This window comes from Capricornis sumatraensis, chromosome 4 (genome assembly GCF_032405125.1).
Source record: "Capricornis sumatraensis isolate serow.1 chromosome 4, serow.2, whole genome shotgun sequence".
NCBI lineage: Eukaryota > Metazoa > Chordata > Mammalia > Artiodactyla > Bovidae > Capricornis > Capricornis sumatraensis.
Genome location: NC_091072.1, coordinates 109,376,393 through 109,397,706, shown reverse-complemented (window position 1 = coordinate 109,397,706; position 21,314 = coordinate 109,376,393). Strand labels below are relative to the sequence as shown.

Sequence of the window (21,314 nt, the reverse complement as noted above, 5' to 3'; positions counted from 1 at the left end):
ACTAAAAATTGACATTATTTATCTTATACTAAATTTTACCCTGTTAAGTTAAAGGCCATCAACAGTCCAGTTGCCAAGTTAACATATTTTTGTGAGATACTGAAATAAAGCTTAACCTGCCACTTTTATACAATATCTTAATCATTGATTAGGAGGAATTTAATTCTAGTCACTCTCTATACCAACATCCTACCCTGCCCTGCCTTTTAGATTTTTTTTTTTTTTTGCCTTTTACATTTAGACCACAAGTGCCCTCTTATGTAGCACTGTACAACTGAACCCATTATATTTTTATCTATATGAATTGGGATTCTGTTAGGATTGCTTATTCTGAACAAAATACTGCAATAAATTTGATATTAAGGCTTACTAAATACATAACCATCAATTTAAATGTACCTATTAAAACTGCCTTATTCTTGTCTATTAAGTTTATATGTAATAAGTTAGAACTTACACTAATATTATGAATATTTTAAAGTCATGTCAATAAAACACTATATAGTAATGTCGTAAATATTTATGCTATTAAAATGCTGCTTTAAATTATTTACTTTGACTGTGCTGGGTTCTTTGTTGCTGTGCGGGCTTTTCTCTAGTTGTGGGGAGCGGGGGCTACTCTCTGGCTGTGGTGTACAGGCTTGTCATTGTAGTGGCTTCTGTTGCAGAACATGGGCTCTAGAGTGTGGGCTTCAGTAGTTGTAGCTCCCGTGCTCTAGAGCACAGGGTCAACCATTGTGGCACATGGACTTAGCTGTACCTCAGGACATGGGATCTTCCTGGACCAGGGATCGAACATGTGTCTCCTGCATTGGCAGGCAGATTCGTTACCACTGAGCCACCAGGGGAAGCCCTTAAAATGGTGCTTTTATCTGTTAATTTTATTCAGGGAAATCTGCTGCTAAAAAAACATTGAAAAACCACTGGTTCAAGAATTTGAAATCAACCACTTCTTAGAAATAGTGTTTGATTTCTTGTCTTCCTTCAAACATGTAATCAATTACTTCTTAGTAAAATATTCTCTAAAATGGACACTGATCCTCGCTAAGTTTTATCATTTTTAGTAGAACTCACTTTCCAGCTAGTGCTATATTTTATCATCCATGGTCAAGCAACAAGTACTCTTAAACCCTTTATGTAGAGTATTCTAACATTTCTAAAACAATTCTGAAGTCAACTGACAAAACACCTCAAAAAACAACCAATTAATTTTTCCAAATATATCAGAACTTATATATCTGGGTTCTATACTTTGCCTTTGAATTATGTATATAAAATATATTCATAAAAATCGATAATATATGAATTATGTGGATTCCTTTCAAATTGTCTTAAGAGCCAGTATATGTCATTTAAAGGAATGAGGTGTTTTTGTTTTTTTTTTTAAGTAAAAATGCTGTATTTCAGGTTTTTACTCCTCTTATTTATTAGGTCTGGCTTCAAGTGACTTTAATTTTTCTCAAAATCAAACCCATCCTTACAGGACAGAAATTCTGAACTACAGCAAATTAAAGAGAATGAACTATAGCTTAAAGGCATGCAATGTTTTGATAGAAGATGGCATCACTGGAATAAGTTCATAATGTTCAACTACCTTGAAGATGACATTAAAAAAAAACATAGATATTATATTTGTTTAAAAACTGAGCAGAATTCTTTCTGCCTCTTTTCTCTGCAAAAGTACTGAAAGAGTTTTTAAAAACAAATAAATACAGAAGAATTATAGATGAGCAAAGTGTAAATAACACAACAAATACAAGGTGTACCCACTCAAGAACTGAGGCTGAAGTTTTTACCTTTTAAAATATTAGGGTAGTTTTAAAAATGTATTTCAGTGATGGAATTTCAATTAAATTTACTTCATGCATAATAAATTGTCCCATATGTGAAACCATGACTTTGGACTGCTTTCCTGACACTCAATCAGGAACTCATTCCTTCCTCCTCCTCTCCTATATCAGGGCCAGGCACAACAAGGAAGAAAACAAATGGCAGCTCTTAATTATGTACAATAAATAGCAGATGATTACATGGAATGCCACCAAAGCCTACTCTAAGAAAGGCTGTATAGAAAGAGGAAAAATGCTGTAAAATCAGTTTAAACTGTTTCAAAAATGCCTTTTTGTGTTATGTGCCTAAAAAGGATTCTTTTAAGATATTTAGTTTCCTTCCCTATTTTTAAAATCATCATATTTTTAGTATCTCTATAGCTGGGTATTAAGAAAATTTATCATAAAATTAATACTGAATGATGATAAAATTTATGTCTTACTGCTATAGTGGATCCATTCTTGCCAACACCACCATGGAGGATAACATGGAAATAATTTGAACAGGAAAATATTGCTCCACCTACTACGCCAAGAACTGGTAAGATCTTCAATTTTATTTCTAGGATGGGTATCTTTAGGGTAGAAGAAAGAAACACTTCATTAAGAAAACAAAAGGTATTTTCCTATTAAACAGTAAAGCAACATTACAATGCTGCTAAGTCTGCTAAGTCACGTCAGTCGTGTCCGACTCTGCGCGACCCCATAGACGGCAGCCCACCAGGCTCCCCTGCCCCTGGGATTCTCCAGGCAACAACACTGGAGTGGGGTGCCATTTCCTTCTCCAACATTACAATAGAACCCTATATAATAAGCTACCCATTTTCTTATAATTAAACCTTAACTTCTCGAATGTAACCTCAAGTGTTAATTTTTCTTCTAATGGTTTTATTTTTTAAATGAATGCACCCAATTTAGCTAAGTCTTCTTAAATAACTGTGATGAAGCATTTCATCTTGCAAGCCTTCATCTGCTTAAAGGAAACATGAAAAAGGATGTTCGCTTGACTCTAGTACCTCTAAAAGGCAGCATCTTAGGAGTCAGACACTGTGATCTGTGATCTGTATCACGAATGTGACAAATATCACAATGTGTGTGCATGCAAAAATTTTGTGTATTTAACATCCAGGATTAAATCTCTTTAGCAATATATATTTACCTGTTGGTCAATTGCTGTTCAAGAAAACTTCCAAAGGCAGCAAAGGATTTAAAAAACAGTAACAATGAATTGCCAAAAGCTATAGGCTATTGTGTTTGAAAATATACTTTGAAATACTGTATCAAAATTTGTGAAAACTACAATAACAATTCAATTTAGAAAATCTATATCTAAAACAAGTATTCTTATTGATGGGAATAAATAGGTATGCTTTCTTCCTATGGTATTGCCAAAATATTGAATGAAATGATTTTAAGATTAAATTCTTCCACAGTATAACTAAATCAGAATTCCAAACTAAAACAACCACATCTGACAATGACCAGAGTTGCCTAACTGCCTCTAAGTCCACATTTACCTTCTAATGGGTATTGGCAGAGCAGCTACCATGAAAGACACATCTACAATATTTTAGAGGCCTATGTAGCACATCCTTTGATTCTATTATTTATTCTTACATGATAAGAAGGAATGTGAATATCACAGAGAATGTTCCACTACTTAAAAATATGCTCAAAGTCTATTTCTGAGCCTAGTAATATGAATTACAATTGGCAATTCTGAAACTAAATGCCACAGAGAAATTTCCCACAGTTTTAAAAAATAGATATAATTTTTAAAGCAATTTTAGGTTCAAAGCAACTGTACAGAAAGTACACAGAATTCCCATATACTCCCTGCCCTCACACATGCTTCCCTATCAACATTCTCCACCAGAGCGATAGAATCCATGTGTTACAATCCATGAACTGACACTGACGTCATTATCATTTATAATCACCCTAGTTTATATTATGGTTTGCTCTTGGTGTTGTACATTCTGTGATAATACGTAATATATAAATGACAAATGTATATTGACAGGTGGACAGGTATCCACCATTATAGTATCACACAGAATGGGTTCACATCCCTTAAAATATTCATTCTCCCTTAACCCCATAACCTCTGGCAATAGCAGATCTTTTCAGTGTTTCCATCATTTTGCCTTTTATAAAATATCATATAATTGGGATCATACAATATGGAGCCTTTTCAGACTAGATTCTTTCACTAAATAATATGCATTTAGGTTTCCTCCATGTCTCTTCACGGTTTGATAGCTCTTTCTTTTTAACACTGAATAATATTCCATTGCCTAGATGTACCACAGTTAATCCATTTACTTGCTTCCAAGTTCTGGTAATTATGAATAAAGCTGCAATAAAGATCCATAATCAGGTTTTTGTATAGACATAATTTTTTTCTGGCTATGCCATGTGGCTTGTGGGATCTTAGTTCGCTGCTCAGGGTTTGAGCCCCGGCCCACAGCAGTGAAAGTACTGAATCCTAACCACTGGACCACCAGGGAATTCCCTGAATAGACATAATTTTTAATGTATTTGGGTAAACACTAAAGAGCACAGTCACTAGAGCCTACGGTAAGAGTATGTTTAGCTTTGCATTTCTTACTGTTTGTACTACCAGGGGTATATTGCTTTGTGATTAAAAACAGAGTCTGGAATTAGTCTGTTTAATTTCCAGCTCCAGTACTTACTAGCTATGTGTCCTTGTACAAATTACTCAATCATTCTAAGACTTATTAATAAATCAGAATAATGACAGTATCTACTTCATAGCGTTGTTCTGGGGGTCAGATGAAAAGAGTGACAGTAAAATATTTAAGAACATAGTAAGTACTGAATAAGCATTAGTTGCTGACAGCTGATATTATCCTTATTATTCTTCTTAACACTATGGACATGAAGTTTTGAGTCAGCCAATAGTGTAAACTTAGGTTGTAGTGAGAAAATAATTTGTTTCTTAATAAATTTCCTTCCTCTGGAAAGCATGAATTTGTAACAATGGCCTCCTTGAGAGTCAACTTTTATCTGAGGTCTCCAACCAAGCAGAAAATAAAAAACAGTCAACATGAGAAACTTCACTCATAGTAAATTATAAAAAATACAAATTAGCAACTTTCCTAATATTGAGGGGCAAGTTTCAAACATAAAGTATTTGACTGAATTTACTTTTTTTTTAAATTTTTATAAATCTCTTTTATGAAATAAATTTTGGCCTGAAAAGGTAGTTCAACTAGCAAGTCTAATTGTGTATTTGGGAAATGGAGTCATTGTCTTTTATGTAGTAGTATATTCATGAATAGGGTAGTATATTCATGCTGTAATAAGGTATATAGAATAGTAACATTATAAAATGAAGAAAAAAGGTTAAGAAATTGAATGAATATTAAATATAGCTCTAAGAATATGTGAAGAAAATTAACAACACAATATTTTCCCCAAATGTTTAAAAAGTACTTAAATACAAATTTAAACACTTAGATTTACCGTATAGTCCCACATTGTTGCTCCTCCAAATGTAGACAACACAAAGATGATCACCAAAGCTATCTGAATTTCAGTTACATCCACTCTAAAAAGGAAAGATAAAGAATAGAGGTTTGTAAATCAAATTCCTGAATATGAAGGTTCATTAACCATATACTGAAATCAAAGATGTAAAAATCTCCATAGGCTTATTTTTACCTTTAGTTCCATCACTGAATTATCAATTAACTACACTGTTAAGTGAAAAAGCCTACAGGAACAATGTGCTCACATATAGGTAAAAAACTTGTATAGCATATATATAATTGCTAGTAACAGTTACCGCTGAGATTACAGAAGGCTTTTATCTTCTACTTTATATACTTCTGCAAAGTTTGAATTTTTAATAACAATCATGTATTACTCTTGTAATAAGGAAAACTTAATAGTAACATAAAAACAACCAGATGATTTAAGGCAAATTCATAAACACTCTCAAGTCAATTTCACTAAAAAGTAGGGAAAATTCCAATAGTTTTTCTCATTATGTTGCTAATAGTCATTATAATTTTTGGTTTCCACAGACATTTCCCCTCTATATATAAACATACTCGTAAAAGTGTTAGCCACTCAGTTTTGTCTGACTCTTTGCGACCCTATGAACTGCAGCCTGCCAGGCTCTTCTGGCTATGGAATTCTCCAGGCAAGAATACTGGAGTGGGTAGCCATTCCCATCTCCAGGAGATCTTCCTGACCCAGGGATTAAACCAAGGTCTCCTACACTGCAGGCAATTCTTTACTGTTTGAGCGAACAGGGAAGCCCTAAACATAAACTTCTTTTAAAAACCCACTAAACCAAGCAACATCAGTCTCTAATCTGCATCCTCTGAAGCTACCAATTCCTCTCTCCTTTGCTCCATAAACAGGCTAGCAAGTAGTCCACATTTGTAATTTCCTCCTCTTCATATTGCTGCATAATCCACTACAGTCCAGTTTTTGGCCCCATTCTATTAAAACTGTTTAAGGTAAACAGTGACTTTCAATTTGTTGAACGTAAGGGATACATTTTGGTTACTATCTCACATAACTCCTCCCAATAGTTAGATCGGTGATCACACCCTCTTTCTTGAAAAGCTTTACTGTTTTTATGCCATGTTCTCTTGTGATTCTCCTACCTTTCTGGAAAAGCTTCCTAGGCTCCTTCCTTCACATCTTAAATGCTACTGTTTCCAGAATTCCTCTTTTCTCTTTTTAGATTCTCTGAATATTATATCTATACTTAAGAGTACCATCTATATGCCAATGACCGCTAAATCCATTTCTCCAAATCCATATATTTTTTTCTGAGCTTCAGATTTTATGTGTCTACCTCCTTTGCATCTCTTAGATGCCCTGCTAGAGGAATACTTACTGCTCTGCAAATACAAGAAATGTAGGCATTAGATGATAAAATAGATCCAGCTTTTGGAGAAGGCAATGGCACTCCACTCCAGTACTCTTGCCTGGAAAATCCCATGGATGGAGGAGCCTGGTAGGCTGCAGTCTATGGGGTCGCTAAGAGTAGAACACGACTGAGCGACTTCACTTTCACTCTGCACTTTCACGCACTGGAGAAGGAAATGGCAACCCACTCAAGTGTTCTTGCCTGGAGAATCCCAGGGGTGGGGGAGCCTGATGGGCTGCCGTCTATGGGGTCGCACAGAGTTGGACATGACTGAAGTGACTTAGCAGTAGCAGTAGCATGGAAGAAAAGACCTCAGCTGAGTTATTTTGAGGGCATTTAGAGGGAAAAGGTGACTGGAACATTAATGCACAAAAAAAAGGAAAATGTAATGACACCCAGTATTTGTAAGATCAGTGACAGGCAAATCAAGGCCTCCAGACTGCATGGAGAAATAGTCAAGTTAGTTGAAAAAGGTAAACTAAGTAATATAATGTATGGTATTTTGTGAAGAAAAAAGAGGAAAAGTACTGACATTTACTGAGCATCTATTATGAGTCTTATGAGCTATATATACATTATACCTGTTTTTTGGGAAAGAGAAAGTGAAGTGATTTTTCCACGCTTATACTGAAAACAGCTGGATACTGCTATGGAAAAATGACTTCAGAGACAACATTCTTTCCCCTACACCTATGATTTATTATCAGAATTTTGTACTCTTTTTCAAGTAACAGTGCAGAATTCCATTAAGTTAATCCATAGTTTTTCCAGGGTATGACTAGTGACCAGAAGCAACTAGGAAAGCTGACAGAAATTACAGGACAAACTTTCAGTGAACTGAATGACATATACAGGGATCGAGCTAGGAACCTTGGTTTCACACATGCATCATTCATACCACAGAAAGCTTCATTCTTCCTCTTTTAAGGATAAACTATATAAATGACTAATTTAGGGGGGGGAAATTTATTATTGTTTATTGACAGATTTTTCAGGACATCCATCCTAGCCAATTGACAGTTGATACTGACTGACTTTGTAAGTACTTACAGAAGCTTGGCTGATATCCCACATATAGATCCTTCTTATAGTGTTAAGCTGGACTATCCATGTGTATCCTATTCAATGCTCAGTGATGCTTTTACTTTGATAAAGTGAAATCATACAGAGGAGGACCTGTGCCATAGAGAGTAAGCATTTTACGCTTGAAACCCTGAGCAGTGCAGGATCTCCTCCAGTCCCTCACATGTCTGGTGCTCAACCACAGCAACCACTTCCCTAATGTTCTGAGTACTTCCTCTCCTCATCCTCCTGCCTACAAATGCTTTTAGCCCAATCTGTCTGGCATATTCCACTCACAAGTGACTCATCTTTCTATGTCCAATTCTAGGCACACATTAAGCTCTCAGCCAACAGTAAATGAGTATAAAGTGTACAACTAGGTCAGGAATGTAAAATAATTCATTTCAGAAAGATTTTTAATGAAGTTGAAAGTCAAAGAGATAAAGTCTAAGTCATTAAATAACTGCTGCTACTGAACAACAGTCGTTAAGAGTGTGGGGTTTGGAGAGTTGAGTTTAACCCTGGCTCCACACTTTTTTTTAGCAGTATAAGGAAGTTACAGAACTTCTCCGCCTCACTGGTACAGTGGCAGTAATAGCCTCAACAGGGTCAATGTGAGGAATAAATGAGAAAAGGCATGAAAAGCACTGAGTACACCACCAGAACCACGCGAGCGCTCAACAGCTGACGGCTGTGACTATTCTGTAATGTAAAGTCAATGTGAAAAACTGCCAGTGGTTTTCACTCTGCTAAATGAGCCATTGTTTTGAGCTTCTCCTTTCAGTTACCATTGTCAGGAGTTGTTTCCTTGTCTCCCCCCCCCCGCCCCCTCCCCCCCCCCAGAGCTACTGCTTCTCCCAGGAAGCACTGAAGTGCTGCAGGAAAGAATCTGAAGACGGGGGAAGCCAAAGCTGAGAATGAGCCAAAGGGAGATGGCTACTAAAGATCAGGCAAAGAGGGAGCTGATGAGAAAGAGAGAGAACAGAGCTCCAGTCTTGTGCACTGTTTCCTGGTGTCTAAGCATCAGGGGCAAATATTACAAGATGCTTTTACACTATCTCACCAACTGTATACCACAGCTGAGATTCTCACGACTACTGTTGTTCGGGACTGCTGTAAAGGGGTTCCCCTTTATGGACACACCTTTAGATTTCATATCTCATTATTTTATCTTTTAGCCAAATGCTTCTTTTTTAGGTACTTATATCCTTTTTCTACTTTATTCACATCCCTTATTTTTCTTTTCCTCCTGTCAATGTGAACTTGGGCTAGTAAGTTGGAGAGGAAGAAAAAATAAAATTATCATCAAGTATGTAACTATAAGAAGAAGAACACCTAAAAGACTAAACCTAAGATATAACATTTATGGATGCTTCAATAAATTAAAAGGTAATTTAAATTCATGATTGACAGTTTGTTCCCTTTATTATGAATAAATGAAGTATGACAGTGAAAATGAATTTGATTATATCTTATAAAATATACAACTTAAAATACATACTTACTTTCCAAACCTCAACACGCCTGAAACATAAGTCTGCCAGTGAGCACAATAAAACATGAACATCCCAATAAAAGAGCAGAAAAACAACCAGTCAGGATGAGTTCCTAATCGAACAGCAATTGAAGCTCCAACTGCCATAAAAACTGAAAGAAATAAGGTTTAAAAACCATGAAGTATTTAAAATATGTTAAATATTTGGCACTGAATGTTTAGAAATATAGAATTTTAAGGTGCATAATCTTGGCATTAAAATTAGGCAAGAATAAATTACTGAACATACATTTTTAGTGTATTTACAAAAAAAAACTATGCAAAATTTCTCCCAAATGTAAACCAAAACAAACCAAACAGCTCAGTTCATTTAATTTTTTAAGCCATCATTAAAAAACAGACAAACAAAAAACAACTGTAGGAAAAAATCTCCACTAACTTACCTGTGGAAAGAGAGTCGCAACCATGGTCAAAAAGTTCCCCTAAAGGAGAACAAGAATTTGTTCTTCTGGCTTGTTTCCCATCAATAGCATCCAGTGACTGGTAGATGAAGAGTCCTAATGCACATAAAAGGTATGTCCAGTATGGTGCCTAACATGAAATGTTAACAGTGAAGACTGGTGAGTGACAATAAGCCAGCTTCTGTTTGAAAACAGCTCAACTCAAGCCAACCAACACATTTTCTTATGTTCTCACTTTATAGCACTTCAGCATGATATAAAGAACATTCATAATCCTCTTTCTACAGATATGAATTAAACTAACAAATGAATTGATCTAGATTGGGTAGGAGGTCACAGACTATACTATGGGAAGCAGAAAGTTAAATAACTGAATGAGGATTAGGACCCTGATTTTGATTCTTAGTCCACAGCTCCTTTAATATAATACTATTCATATATGGCACTGGATTTGAAATTATTCGGTAAGTCTCCACTGTGAAAAAAGAACTTAAAGACAAACCACAGACCCCTGCTTCCATTTATGATGGAATATCAGGGACTGGATTTACCCTCCCACCTTGGATAGCTAGAAACGCGATCAAATAAACAAAACAACCACGTTCAGACATTGCAGCCGGCGCAGCACTGTGATCCCTGACAGAAGGGAAATAAGTGACATGAGCCCCCTGAGTACTCCAGCTTAGTGCCGATGGGCAGTGTCCAGCCTGCAGGGCAGGAGTGGGGACCTGGAAGAGCCCAGTGATCCTGCTGTGCTGAGGAGCAACAGAGCAGAACTCAGGAAGGTCAAGGCTCAGGGCACTTGTAAGGAGAGGGGCACATTGTTGTGGAGATCTACAGAGGGGATCTTTGAGTCTTGGGCTGAGAAGTGACCTGTGCCTAGTGAGAAAAAACTACTAATGAAGGCCAGGGAAAGAACCACATTCCCACAGCAGAAAGACCTTGTAATACTTGTGGCACTGGGTAGAGTTCTCAGAAGTGTAATGCTTTAGCAGTGGGGATAAATTAGCCTTAGACTAAAGGTTTCTCTGATAGCCTTAACAGATGTAAAATCCAGCCTCAAAAGGATCTGACTGATTCCAGGTAACTTACCTGTAGCCAAGACAAAGTACATCTTAAAGGAAAACCCATCAAACCTAGTACCCCTGAATATAAAATTCACAATGTTTGGCATCCAATTAAAAAATTACTAGTCACTCAAAGAAGCAGAAAAATAACTAGGAGTAAAATCAATCAAAACAATCAGACCCAGGAATGACAGAGAGAGTGAGATTTGCAGAGGAGGACGTTGAGAGTTCTGATAAATATGCCTCATATGTTCAAGAAGGTAGAAGAAAAGCATGATAGACTCCAGTGAAATTTCTAGAATGAAAAGTACAATATTTCAAATGTAAAATATACTATATGAGATTAACAACATTTTAGATATTGCAGAAGAAAATATAAGTGAATTTACAGACTACTAGAGGAAAATATCCAATATTGTACATAGAAAGAAAAAAGGCTAAAAATAATTGAACTGGGCCTCAGTAACCTGTGGGATGTATGTAGTTACAGTTTCAGAAGGAGAAAAGAGAAAGGGTTGGACATGGAAAATACAAGAAAAAATAATGGCTGGAAATGTCCACATTTGATAAAGCCTATAAACTCACATATCCACAAAGCTCAGCAAACCCAAACCCACCGAGGCGCATCATAATCAAATCACTGAAGACCAGTGATGAAGAGAAAATCATTTAAGAAGCCAGAAGAAAAAGACACATTACATACAGAAGCATGGATAAAAATGACAGAGCAAAGAGTCAGTGAACTTGAAGGTAGGTCAGTAGAAATGATGCAATTTCAACAAAAGAGAGAAAAAGGATTTTATTTATTTATTTTGAGAAAAAAGATTTTAAAACAACTGTTCTTTCCTTTCAGCACTTTAAAAATGTATTCTGCTTCCTCAGGGACCCATGTGATGAAAGCAATGGCCAACCCAGAATTCTGCCTCAGAAATGAAGTATAGCAAAAGTGTTGAGACCTAGGGTTTCAAAGTTAGATCTGTGTTTGAGTTCTTGGCTCTGTTATTTAATAGCCAAGTGACCCTGGGCAAGTCATTTAACCTTTCTAAACTTTGGTTATCTCATTTGTAAGATACAAATAAAACTTGTAGTTGTACACAATGAAAAAATTCTTAAGATAGTTCTTTACACACACCAGGCATGTAATAAGTGCTCAAAGAAGTTTGAAGTGAAGTGAAGTTGCTCAGTCGTGTCCGACTCTTTTCGACCCCAGGGACTGTAGCCTATAAGCCTCCTCTGTCCACGGAATTTTCCAGGCAAGAGTACTGGAGTGGGATGTCATTACCTTCTCCAGGGGATCTTAGTTTAGCTATTGTCATTAAACATTCTAAAATGATATTTGACATATCAATGTGGGTATGGCTTATGTGGTAATTCTGCAAATAACCAATCAACTTGCTACCTCATTCCTCAATCTTTCAAAGTAAAGAAAAGTTTACTTTGAACTTTAACAAACATTTTATCATTTGTTAATATTAGATTTCCAGTATTAATAGCTACACTGCTGTTGTTGTTTAGTCACTAAGCCATGCCCAACTCTTTTGCCACCCCACAGAATGTAGCCCGCCAGGTTCCTCTGCCCATGGGATTCTCCAGGCAAGAATACTGGCATGGGTTGCCATGCCCTCCTCCAGGGGATCTTGCCAACCCAGGAATCGAATCCATGTCTCTTGCATCTTCTGCACTGGCAGGTGGATTCTTTACCACAGTGCCACCTGGGAAGCTCCTTTCCACTGAATCCTTTTCCCCCTAAATGACAGAAAGTAAATCATCTACTGGAGGATGTTCCAATTCTCCCTTCTTATACAGAACCTTCTTATATGGAAAATTTGGAGCTTCCCAAGAAGCAACTCCCAAAGGTCCACATTAAAAAGCTCCTGATTCTACCTTCTGATCTAACAGACAAGTCTAAAGGTCAAGGTGTTAACAGAAATCCATGCCAAAATAAATTTGGCTACTCGTGGATACCACGGTTGGGGGTAGACTCTCCCCCTTATTTGGAGAAAGGAAATGAAAACTGGCTCACTGGCCTAACATGACTTCACTAGGATATCAATGGAGTTAAGATTTAGAGTTTAAATAGGGAAAGAGGGGCAGGGGAATTTCAACAGGAAAGACAGAGAGGAGGGCTAAGCAGGAATGAAAGTAGAGGCCTGAAAGTGAAAGGATTATTCATGAGTCCATGACCAGCTCATGTTTCTGGAACAGATATCCACAGGTCATTACAAGAGAGACTGGAAAGGTAGTAATGTTATCTTAAACAGTACAACAAAGGACTTTCAAAAATGCATTATCTTGTTTGAAACAGCAATCCACAGAGACAAGGCAGCTATTATGTTCTTTTTATTACAGATAAAAGCGAAACTTAGGGAGGGGTGATAAAGTTCCATCAAGAAGAGTTAGACTGGATCCAGGAAGCAAACCCTAGTTTTATGACCTGGCCCATGAGATGAGATCTATCAGATTTACTGCCCTGCAGGCTACACAGACTCGGTGCAGCTTCCCACCTGGATTCTTATCTATTGTTTCAAATCTGCTGAGAAGCACTTTCCTGCCCCCACAAATACAATTTCAAGTTCAGTGAACCAGAGCAGTGGGAAATTGGCTGCAAGCTGAGAGAAGACTTCCTTCCTTTTAAACCCACGAAGGCACACTAGTCCACTAGCTGCCAGTTCATTCCCTTTCCAGTCTTCCCAAGGCCGCAGGGGCTGGACCTATCTTTTCTATTCCCTGCAGTCATCACCTCCATTTCCACCTGGGAGCTATGAAACAGTTTGCAGATTATGTTATCTCTGCAAAACAGGCCCCAGGCGGGAGATCCTCTTGCCAGGAACAGTGGGCCTCTTCCTTCCAGGAGTCTGCTTTAAATGCAGGTCACTCCAGAAAGTTCTCCAGGTGGACGCGGGATTTCCAGAGCCATCCCAACTCAATTCCAGTTTAAAAAAAAAAAAAAACTTATTTTCAAAAATTTCAAATGTAAACCCAGGAAAATCAGGGCATGGATTACAAATTATAAAGTCATAAGCAATATGTTAATATCAGAATACTTCTATAGACGGAGGCTATTACAAAAAGTGGAACTTCTCCAGGTCATATGAGCTCCTTAACATTTAAAGTTTTAAATTATATTATCTTTATAATATCTACTGTATCTGGGAATTCCCTGATGGTTCAGTTAAGACTCCATGCTTCCACTGCAGGGGCCATGGGTTTGATCCTTGGTCAGGAAACTAAGATCCCACAAGCCATGTGGTGTGGCCAGAAGAAAAAAAATATCTACTGTATTTTTTCAGATCAGAACTTTATAATACATCATAGAAATCTTTCCAAGTCAAGCATAAAGATCTATTCCATTTGCTTACATGACTGCATAGTATTCAATGATGTGGGTAAATCACAATTTTAAATAATACCGACTTCCCTGGTGGCTCAGGTGGTAAAGTGTCTGTCTACAAAGCGGGAGACCCGGGTTCAATCCCTGGGTCGGGAAGATCCCCTGGAGAAGGAAATGACAACCCACTCCAGTACTCTTGCCTGGAAAATCCCCACGACCAAGTGACTTCACTCAATCTCAGTCTTACTAATGAAGAATCTTACATGACTGTATGGAAGATTATAAGTTTATTCTAGAAAATAAAATAATTACTAAGAAATAATCATAAGTTCCTGTCATTAAAAAAACTAATAAATTTAAATTGCTTGTTAGTTACATCACTAAAAAAGAACTATATAAAACTTAAGTATTTGGGAAATTTTACTTTTTCTAGCTACCTGAATTAAAGGATTAGAGAAATCAGAGATTTGAACTAGAACATGTGGCAACTGTTTTGTTCAAAATAACTCTGGATCAGAGAACACTCATATATAGATCAATTATTTATTCCAGGTATCGTACTCCTTTTTATTTGTGTGTTTGAATGAGCACACACATCAGGAAAAGGAAAAAGAGACTTAGAAAGTGATCAGTGAACACATTTCGGCACACTGGACAAATTTAACTTATAGCTCAGACCCTAGAATACTGGATTTTGGAGGAACACATTCTTAGGTTTTTCTGTAAATGAAAAGGCTAACCTAGGTAGTCTCCAAGGCCCCATCTTTAATATGAGAATAGAATCCTCTCCAGAGTAGGAGGTGTGTTCTCTGGTTTTAAAACCTGCTATATATACCATGGGAACTATATAACTAGATAATTAAAATCAACTGATGATTATGTAACAGGTTACCTCATAACTATTCAGTAAAATGGTTGCCAAATTTAAGAATACATGTCTTGGGGCTTTTGTGCAGACTGGATAGGCATATATACTCTGTACTCCACCTGCAAATGATCCTTGAATGAGCTACTTTACCTCTCAGTGCTTCAGCTTCCCTTTACGAAAAATGGGAATAATCACTGTTCTCAGCTCATTGTGAGAATTAAATGAATTATTACATGTCAAGTGCTTAGAAAAGTGCCTGGCATATGGGATGAGCTCAGTAAATTTTAGTTATTATTATTTCTGATACTATATAAGATACTTTTTGAGTGATTCTTAGGTAAACTTTTCATTTTAATACTTATGTCTTTAATCTATTTTAACAATAATAATTAAAAAACTAGCTAGCATAGCTATCAAACCTATAACTGTACAGCTATTAAGGCTTTGAGTCTAAGTTTTTAAGGAGTAGATTTAAAGTTTATGTGAAGAAAAACAGTATAGGTAATACACAAAAGCAAAAATGTTCCCAAATTAAAATTTAGGAAATACTGAAACTATACAAACTTGCTTATATGAATTTTCACACTTAAAAAGTCCTCTTTGCTTTAAATGGCCTTGGGTGTAAGTTGATACAGATGCAAAAGATATTACATAACCAGTAACCACTGGGTCAGCTGGTAATGGAGAGACTTCAATTATCCAAACATCAGTTGACTTCTCTCTCCATAAAAAATAAAAACTGCATTTAGACAAAGATCAGGCATGTGTGAAAAACTGTAATGCTGGTACAGCGTTAGAAGGTGGACTTTGTACCCAGTTGGGTGAATCTAGTGATTTTTTTAAAATATAATTAAATGTATTTATTTTTAATTGAAAGAGAATTGCTTTATAGTATTGTGTTGGTTTCTGCCAAACATCTACATGAATCAGCCACAGGTATACCCGAGTCTAGTGATTTTTGAGAGAAAACTCACGGAATTTTAACAGACTGCTAATCTGACTGCTCTAACCTGTATTATGTGCCTGTGACACAGCTGAGCCTGTGACCAGAGGCACTTCGTTGTTTACAGAGGGAGGGTTCCCACTGGAACCGAGGCTGGGGAGGCTCCAGAGGCTTGGTGGACAGGAAGCCAAGAGTCCCTCTCCATCCCTCCCAGCAGGAAGGCCCTGGCAGCTCACTGGTTTACCCCAACCTGTGGCCTCAGCTCAGGGCAGGGGCCAGCGCTTGAGAGGAGCACACCCACCTTCATAAAACGAGGCAGGTTACCAGCTGGGGGTGGAAACCAGGCAGGACACGAACACCCTACAGTGTTCAACCAACTCCAGGGCCAGAGGGGCTTTCTCAGGACTTCAGAAATCTGTACTTGAAAGACAGCATTCCTTCTTTTAAGCTTAGTGTAAGCAGTTGTATTCTTTTTAAAAGCCTCTTGGAGCATTTACTAGAATTCTTGTTGACAATGCCAGCCTCTCCCCTAGGCAAAGGGAAACAGGCAGGGAGGGGAGCGAAGAGAACCCCTGGACAGATCTACCGTCACCATCAACTCCTTTGGGTACCTTCACACCTGTTTCGCTCTGTAACTTCACAGAACCCAGGTGGTTGGAGCTTCTGCCCAGGTCAAACCCACCAGGAGCAGGATTTAAAGCTCCTTCCGTACTCACAAGGCCATGTTTTATCCACACTTGAACCAGAATTCTAAAGGGGAAACAGTTTGTTCCTTGGGAATCAAGTACAGGAGAGCCACAGGCATGAGAGCTACTTCTACATCACCGGCAGAAGCTCCTTCTGGACAGCACGGGATTAGAGTGAGGCCAGCAAGGCACAGTGGCTGCAGAAGCGAAGGAGGCATTTTCGACTCTCAGGGTCGTCTGTGCCTGCCTGCCTCACTCTATCTACTCCCTGCCCTGCTTCTAGAACTTTCACCTCCTGCGAGGTAGCCTGTTTTAGTACGAGAGGCCACTCTCTCACAAGAGTCCTGCCTTCATAAATGACGCTTCATAAGTTACTGAACTGGAAAGAAATATTCTAGATTTCAAAGAAACCAAACCTGTAACAGAATCTGACTAGGTTATTGCCTTTTCATATTATTCCTCCAACAAATAATTCTTTATAGTCCAAAGGCCACTTGAATCTGAATTATTTAGACAGGGAACAAACCATTTAAGGTTATAAATATCTCCTCAGATACACTTGCTTTCAATTCATATCATAAAGGAAAGAAATTATTCAAGGCCCTTTGACCCAGCCCTATGCTGGGCACCAATCTGCTATAAACACACTCTTAATAGCAGTCACATGGATTTATATACAGATAGCAAGAGGGCAGAGCAAAAACATTTACTCAAGAAAGCCGAAAAGGGAATGGAGCCACAGTTTATGCCAGTCAAAAATAAGCATAGGAGTGTTTTGTGGTAGAGGATGCTACGAAGCTGGAGCCCGAAGAACCAGACTCGAATCACCAAATTTTCTCAGCGAGAGGGGACGCAGTTCAGTTCTTGTTTTCTGTTTGCCCTGACTCTTGCATACTCATGTCAAAACTCCCTGGACCAATTTGATAAGTATTTAATCTGAAACAAGCTAAAACTGAATATGGATGGAAAAACATAATCTCCCAAGATTATAAACTGGTATTTCCTGCATGCAGTCAAAAGTTTAGCAAATATTTACCAAGCGTCTACTTTACACAAGGCACTGTGCTGTGGAGAATGTTCAAATAAATGGGCAATTGCTGTCTGAAGTTAAAATATGGTACACTGTCTTACTCAATAAGGACATATATAACCAAACATCACATCACACACATAACCAAAATAAAATGGAGAAGATCCACAGGAGAGCTACAAAGACCTGTAGCAGAAGTATAGTTTTCCAGTTTGGAATCCTGGACTCAGTTTAAAGAGGTTAATTTATTTCCCTTTAGTTTCCTCATCTATAAAATGAGGATAATAGTAGTACCTTTTCATAAAGTTGTGGAGAGGATTAAATGAGATAATAGACAAAAGCAGTTTAAATGAATGCCTAGCACATAAGAGTGTGCGAGTGACTGCTAAGTTCCTTCAGTCATGCCTGATTCTGTGCAGCACTCTGGGCTGCAGCCTACATGGTTCCTCTGTCCATGGGATTTTCCAGGCAAGAATAATGGAGTGGGTTGCCAGGCCCTCCTTCAGGGGAATCTTCCCGACAGGGATCGAACCCATGTCTCTTACATCTCCTGCACTGGCAGGCAGGTGTAAGAGACTAGCACCATCTGGGAAGCCCCAAGTACGTGAGTAATTCCCTGTCAATGTTAGTTAAAAAGTGAAGTCACTCAGTCGTGTCCGACTCTTTGCAACCCCCATGGACTGTAGCCTGCCAGGCTCCTCTCTGTCCATGGGATTTTCCAAGCAAGAGTCCTGGAGTGGGTTGCCATTTCCTTCTCCAGAATGTTAGTTATCATTGCTATTATTATGGAAGTTCATAGGATTAAGTAGTTGATTTGACTTCAGAGAAGGAAGAAAATTTTCCTAAGGAGATAGTGTTAGGAATGGACACTGAGAGATGAAGTGGGACAGGAGAAAGAAAGATGAAGGAAAAAAGAGAGGGACAAGAAGGAAAGAAATCTTAAAAAAAAAATTTTTTTTGGCTGCACTGCGTGGCATGTGGGATCTTAACTTCTCAACCAGGATTGAACCCCTCTCTCCAGCCCCAGCCTGCATTAGAAGCATGGAGTCTTAACCACTGGACTGCCAGGAGAAGTCCCAAGAAATACCCTTGATATAGGAACATGCAACAATGAATAGGAAAGCATATTACACACCTGATATGCATTACATAAAACACAAGGTATTTTTCCTGCAGATCACCCAGAAAGGAAAGAACTGCAGATGAGACAGTGGTGATATGTGGTAAAAAGAATCGGGCTTGGTAGTCAGGCCTTCTTAGAGCTGAACCTTGTCAAATCCTGTCTCTGTGGCCTGTGAACTGCGACGCTCCTTTTGTGGTCTTGCTGAGCTATTATCAGATAGGCAGCGTGACTCCTGTAATGGTGTTTCTCCTCACTGCTACAGCCACTTAGAAGCATGTGTAGGATCTAATTACACTTCAGAAATACTTCTCAGTTTCATCTTGTTTTTTCAAACTTTACTTCCTGCTTTTGGGTCATTCTGATTTCTTTTTTTTAAGTCCCTCAGATCCTCCCTGTCTGCCACCTTATTCCTTTTTTCCTTTTTTTTTTGAATGAACGAGGCATAGCCTAAAAATTAATTTAACCTGTTCCATCAGGCCCCACCCCCTGTCATCCCTGAACAGAATCTCCTGGACTTTTCTGCCTGTCCTGCTCTTTGGAAGTGCTCAACAGATGGTTATTAAATTAATATTGAAGAGTTTGTGATTTAACTGGCAAATAGAAACATTCAAATGTTGTTAGCCAAACCAAGGCCCAATAAAAGCTAAACTTTATTATAAGTTTGCAGGACATTTTTCTAACAGTAATATTTTTAACAGGTTGAACAAATTCTAATTTTCTACATTTATCTGCATGTAATATATCATTTAGTCCTCAGTGCATTCTTGTGAAATTGGTTTGGCAAGTATTATTTCTATTTTACCTGAGGAAAGCAAGCCTATGTTGTCTGTCATTCCATGGTGTGGCAAAGCCACATCAGAACCAGGCCTTCCCTTCTGGCCCAGTGCACCTTCCATTCTGGCACCCTGCCTCTGGGGAATTCTGCAAACAGGCTTCCACTCACACTTTTTAAACAACATGTAAATGAACTGACAATGGGAACACCTGCCGAAAAATCAAATATTAATATAACTAACATATCCATCAATCTATGTTTAAAATGTAGGCTTCATCAAATACTTAAAAAAAAAAGGATCCATGTATGGAGGGCACTGTATTCCTATCCAACCTCAAGTCAAATTAGTTCTCCACAGGACCTATACTCCCTGGAGAAGGAAATGGCAACCACTCCAGTATTCTTGCCTGGAGAATCCCATGGACAGAGGAGCCTGGCAGGCTGCAGTCTATGGGGTCGCAAGAGTCGGAGACGACTTAGCCACTAAACCAACCAACGAACCAACCAACGAACCATATACTCAAATATGATTATAAACGGAATCTCTATGTGGAGGGCAAAGAAAAGAAAGCAATGTCACAGAACGTGCAATGCAGTCTTTATTCCAGGTATTCTAAAAAGCCATAGATGGGAGTGGACCCCTCTGCCTCCTCCCCCCATCACACTCAGTCCAAGTGACGCTTCTGATTAACAGGTGTCAAAAGCCCACATTATTTACTCTTATTTCTGACACAGGTTAAATATGGTTAATAAAAGCCGTTGGCTTTTACGATCCCTGGGTCATGATGATAAGCATTTACACCTTGCTAATACTTTTGCTTTCCACGAATAAGTCAAGGAAGAAAGAGGAAGTAGTTAATCTCTTAAAAGTAACTTATCTTTGATCAGCGCTATCAGTAATTACAGGATCACTAGCACAACCTTTGAGAAACAGACGGTTAAGTACAAAAGTGTCCAAAGGGCATTTCGGGCTTGGCCAACCCAACCACAAGCCCTAAGGCCAGGAGGGAGGGACCTGGGGGTGTTCAGTGACCAGTGTGCAAAGTCACCGACTGCTTGTCCACCCCCTCCCCCAACTTGGCGCAGAAGGAGGCGGCGGCCAGACAGGCAGGCCCCTCGCTCACAGTGGCCGAGACAGCCCGTCCGCCGCCCCGGGGGTGGACGGGACTGGACAGTGACCTTGAGAGCCCCTCCGCCGTCCGGAAGAGGCTCGGGGTACACGCGGGAACTGGGTAGCGGCGTGATAGCCTCCAGGCAGAGCGGAGAAGGCTCGCGGCGGCCGCGGCGCGCGGGCAGAGGCGGTGTCCACCCCTCCGCGGTCCCGGGCGGCTCTGCCGCGTGCGCGGGTTGGGGAGGTGGGGCGCTCCAGGAGCCTCCAGGGCTGCACCTGCGCCGGGGCTCGGCTCAAGGTGGGCAGCAGTTGGGGGCCCGCGGGCGGCGGGCGGTCGGCGGGCCCTACCTCCTCGGTGACAGTGGGGCAGTAGGAGATGAGCACGAGCGTGGTGAGCATGTTGATGGCGAGGCCCAGGAGGGTGATGGAGTTGGGGGCCATCCACAGCGGGATCCACTGGAGCAGCCACGTCCAGTAGAGCTGCAGCGGCGGCTCGAGCAGCGAGACGCCCGCCGCGGTGTAGCGGTGCTCCTCCAGCCGCCGCAGCTGCGCCGCGCTCAGCGGCTCGGTCAGCGCCTTCAGCCAGCGCGGCGCCGGCCTGGCCCCGGCGCCCGCCGCCAT

At 39.3% G+C, this 21,314-nt stretch overlaps 1 protein-coding gene across 1 annotated transcript in view; it reads right to left on the bottom strand.

The window, feature by feature from the left end:
• The window catches only part of CHPT1 (choline phosphotransferase 1), a 30,639-nt gene extending 9,325 nt beyond the window's left edge, over nucleotides 1-21,314 (bottom strand). The window contains exons 1-5 of the mRNA XM_068969902.1: nucleotides 21,042-21,314; nucleotides 9,742-9,889; nucleotides 9,309-9,450; nucleotides 5,319-5,403; nucleotides 2,273-2,404 (exon numbers count right to left, since the gene is read on the bottom strand). Coding sequence (XP_068826003.1) covers nucleotides 2,273-2,404; nucleotides 5,319-5,403; nucleotides 9,309-9,450; nucleotides 9,742-9,889; nucleotides 21,042-21,314 — 780 coding nt within the window. The remainder of the gene's footprint in view (nucleotides 1-2,272; nucleotides 2,405-5,318; nucleotides 5,404-9,308; nucleotides 9,451-9,741; nucleotides 9,890-21,041) is intronic.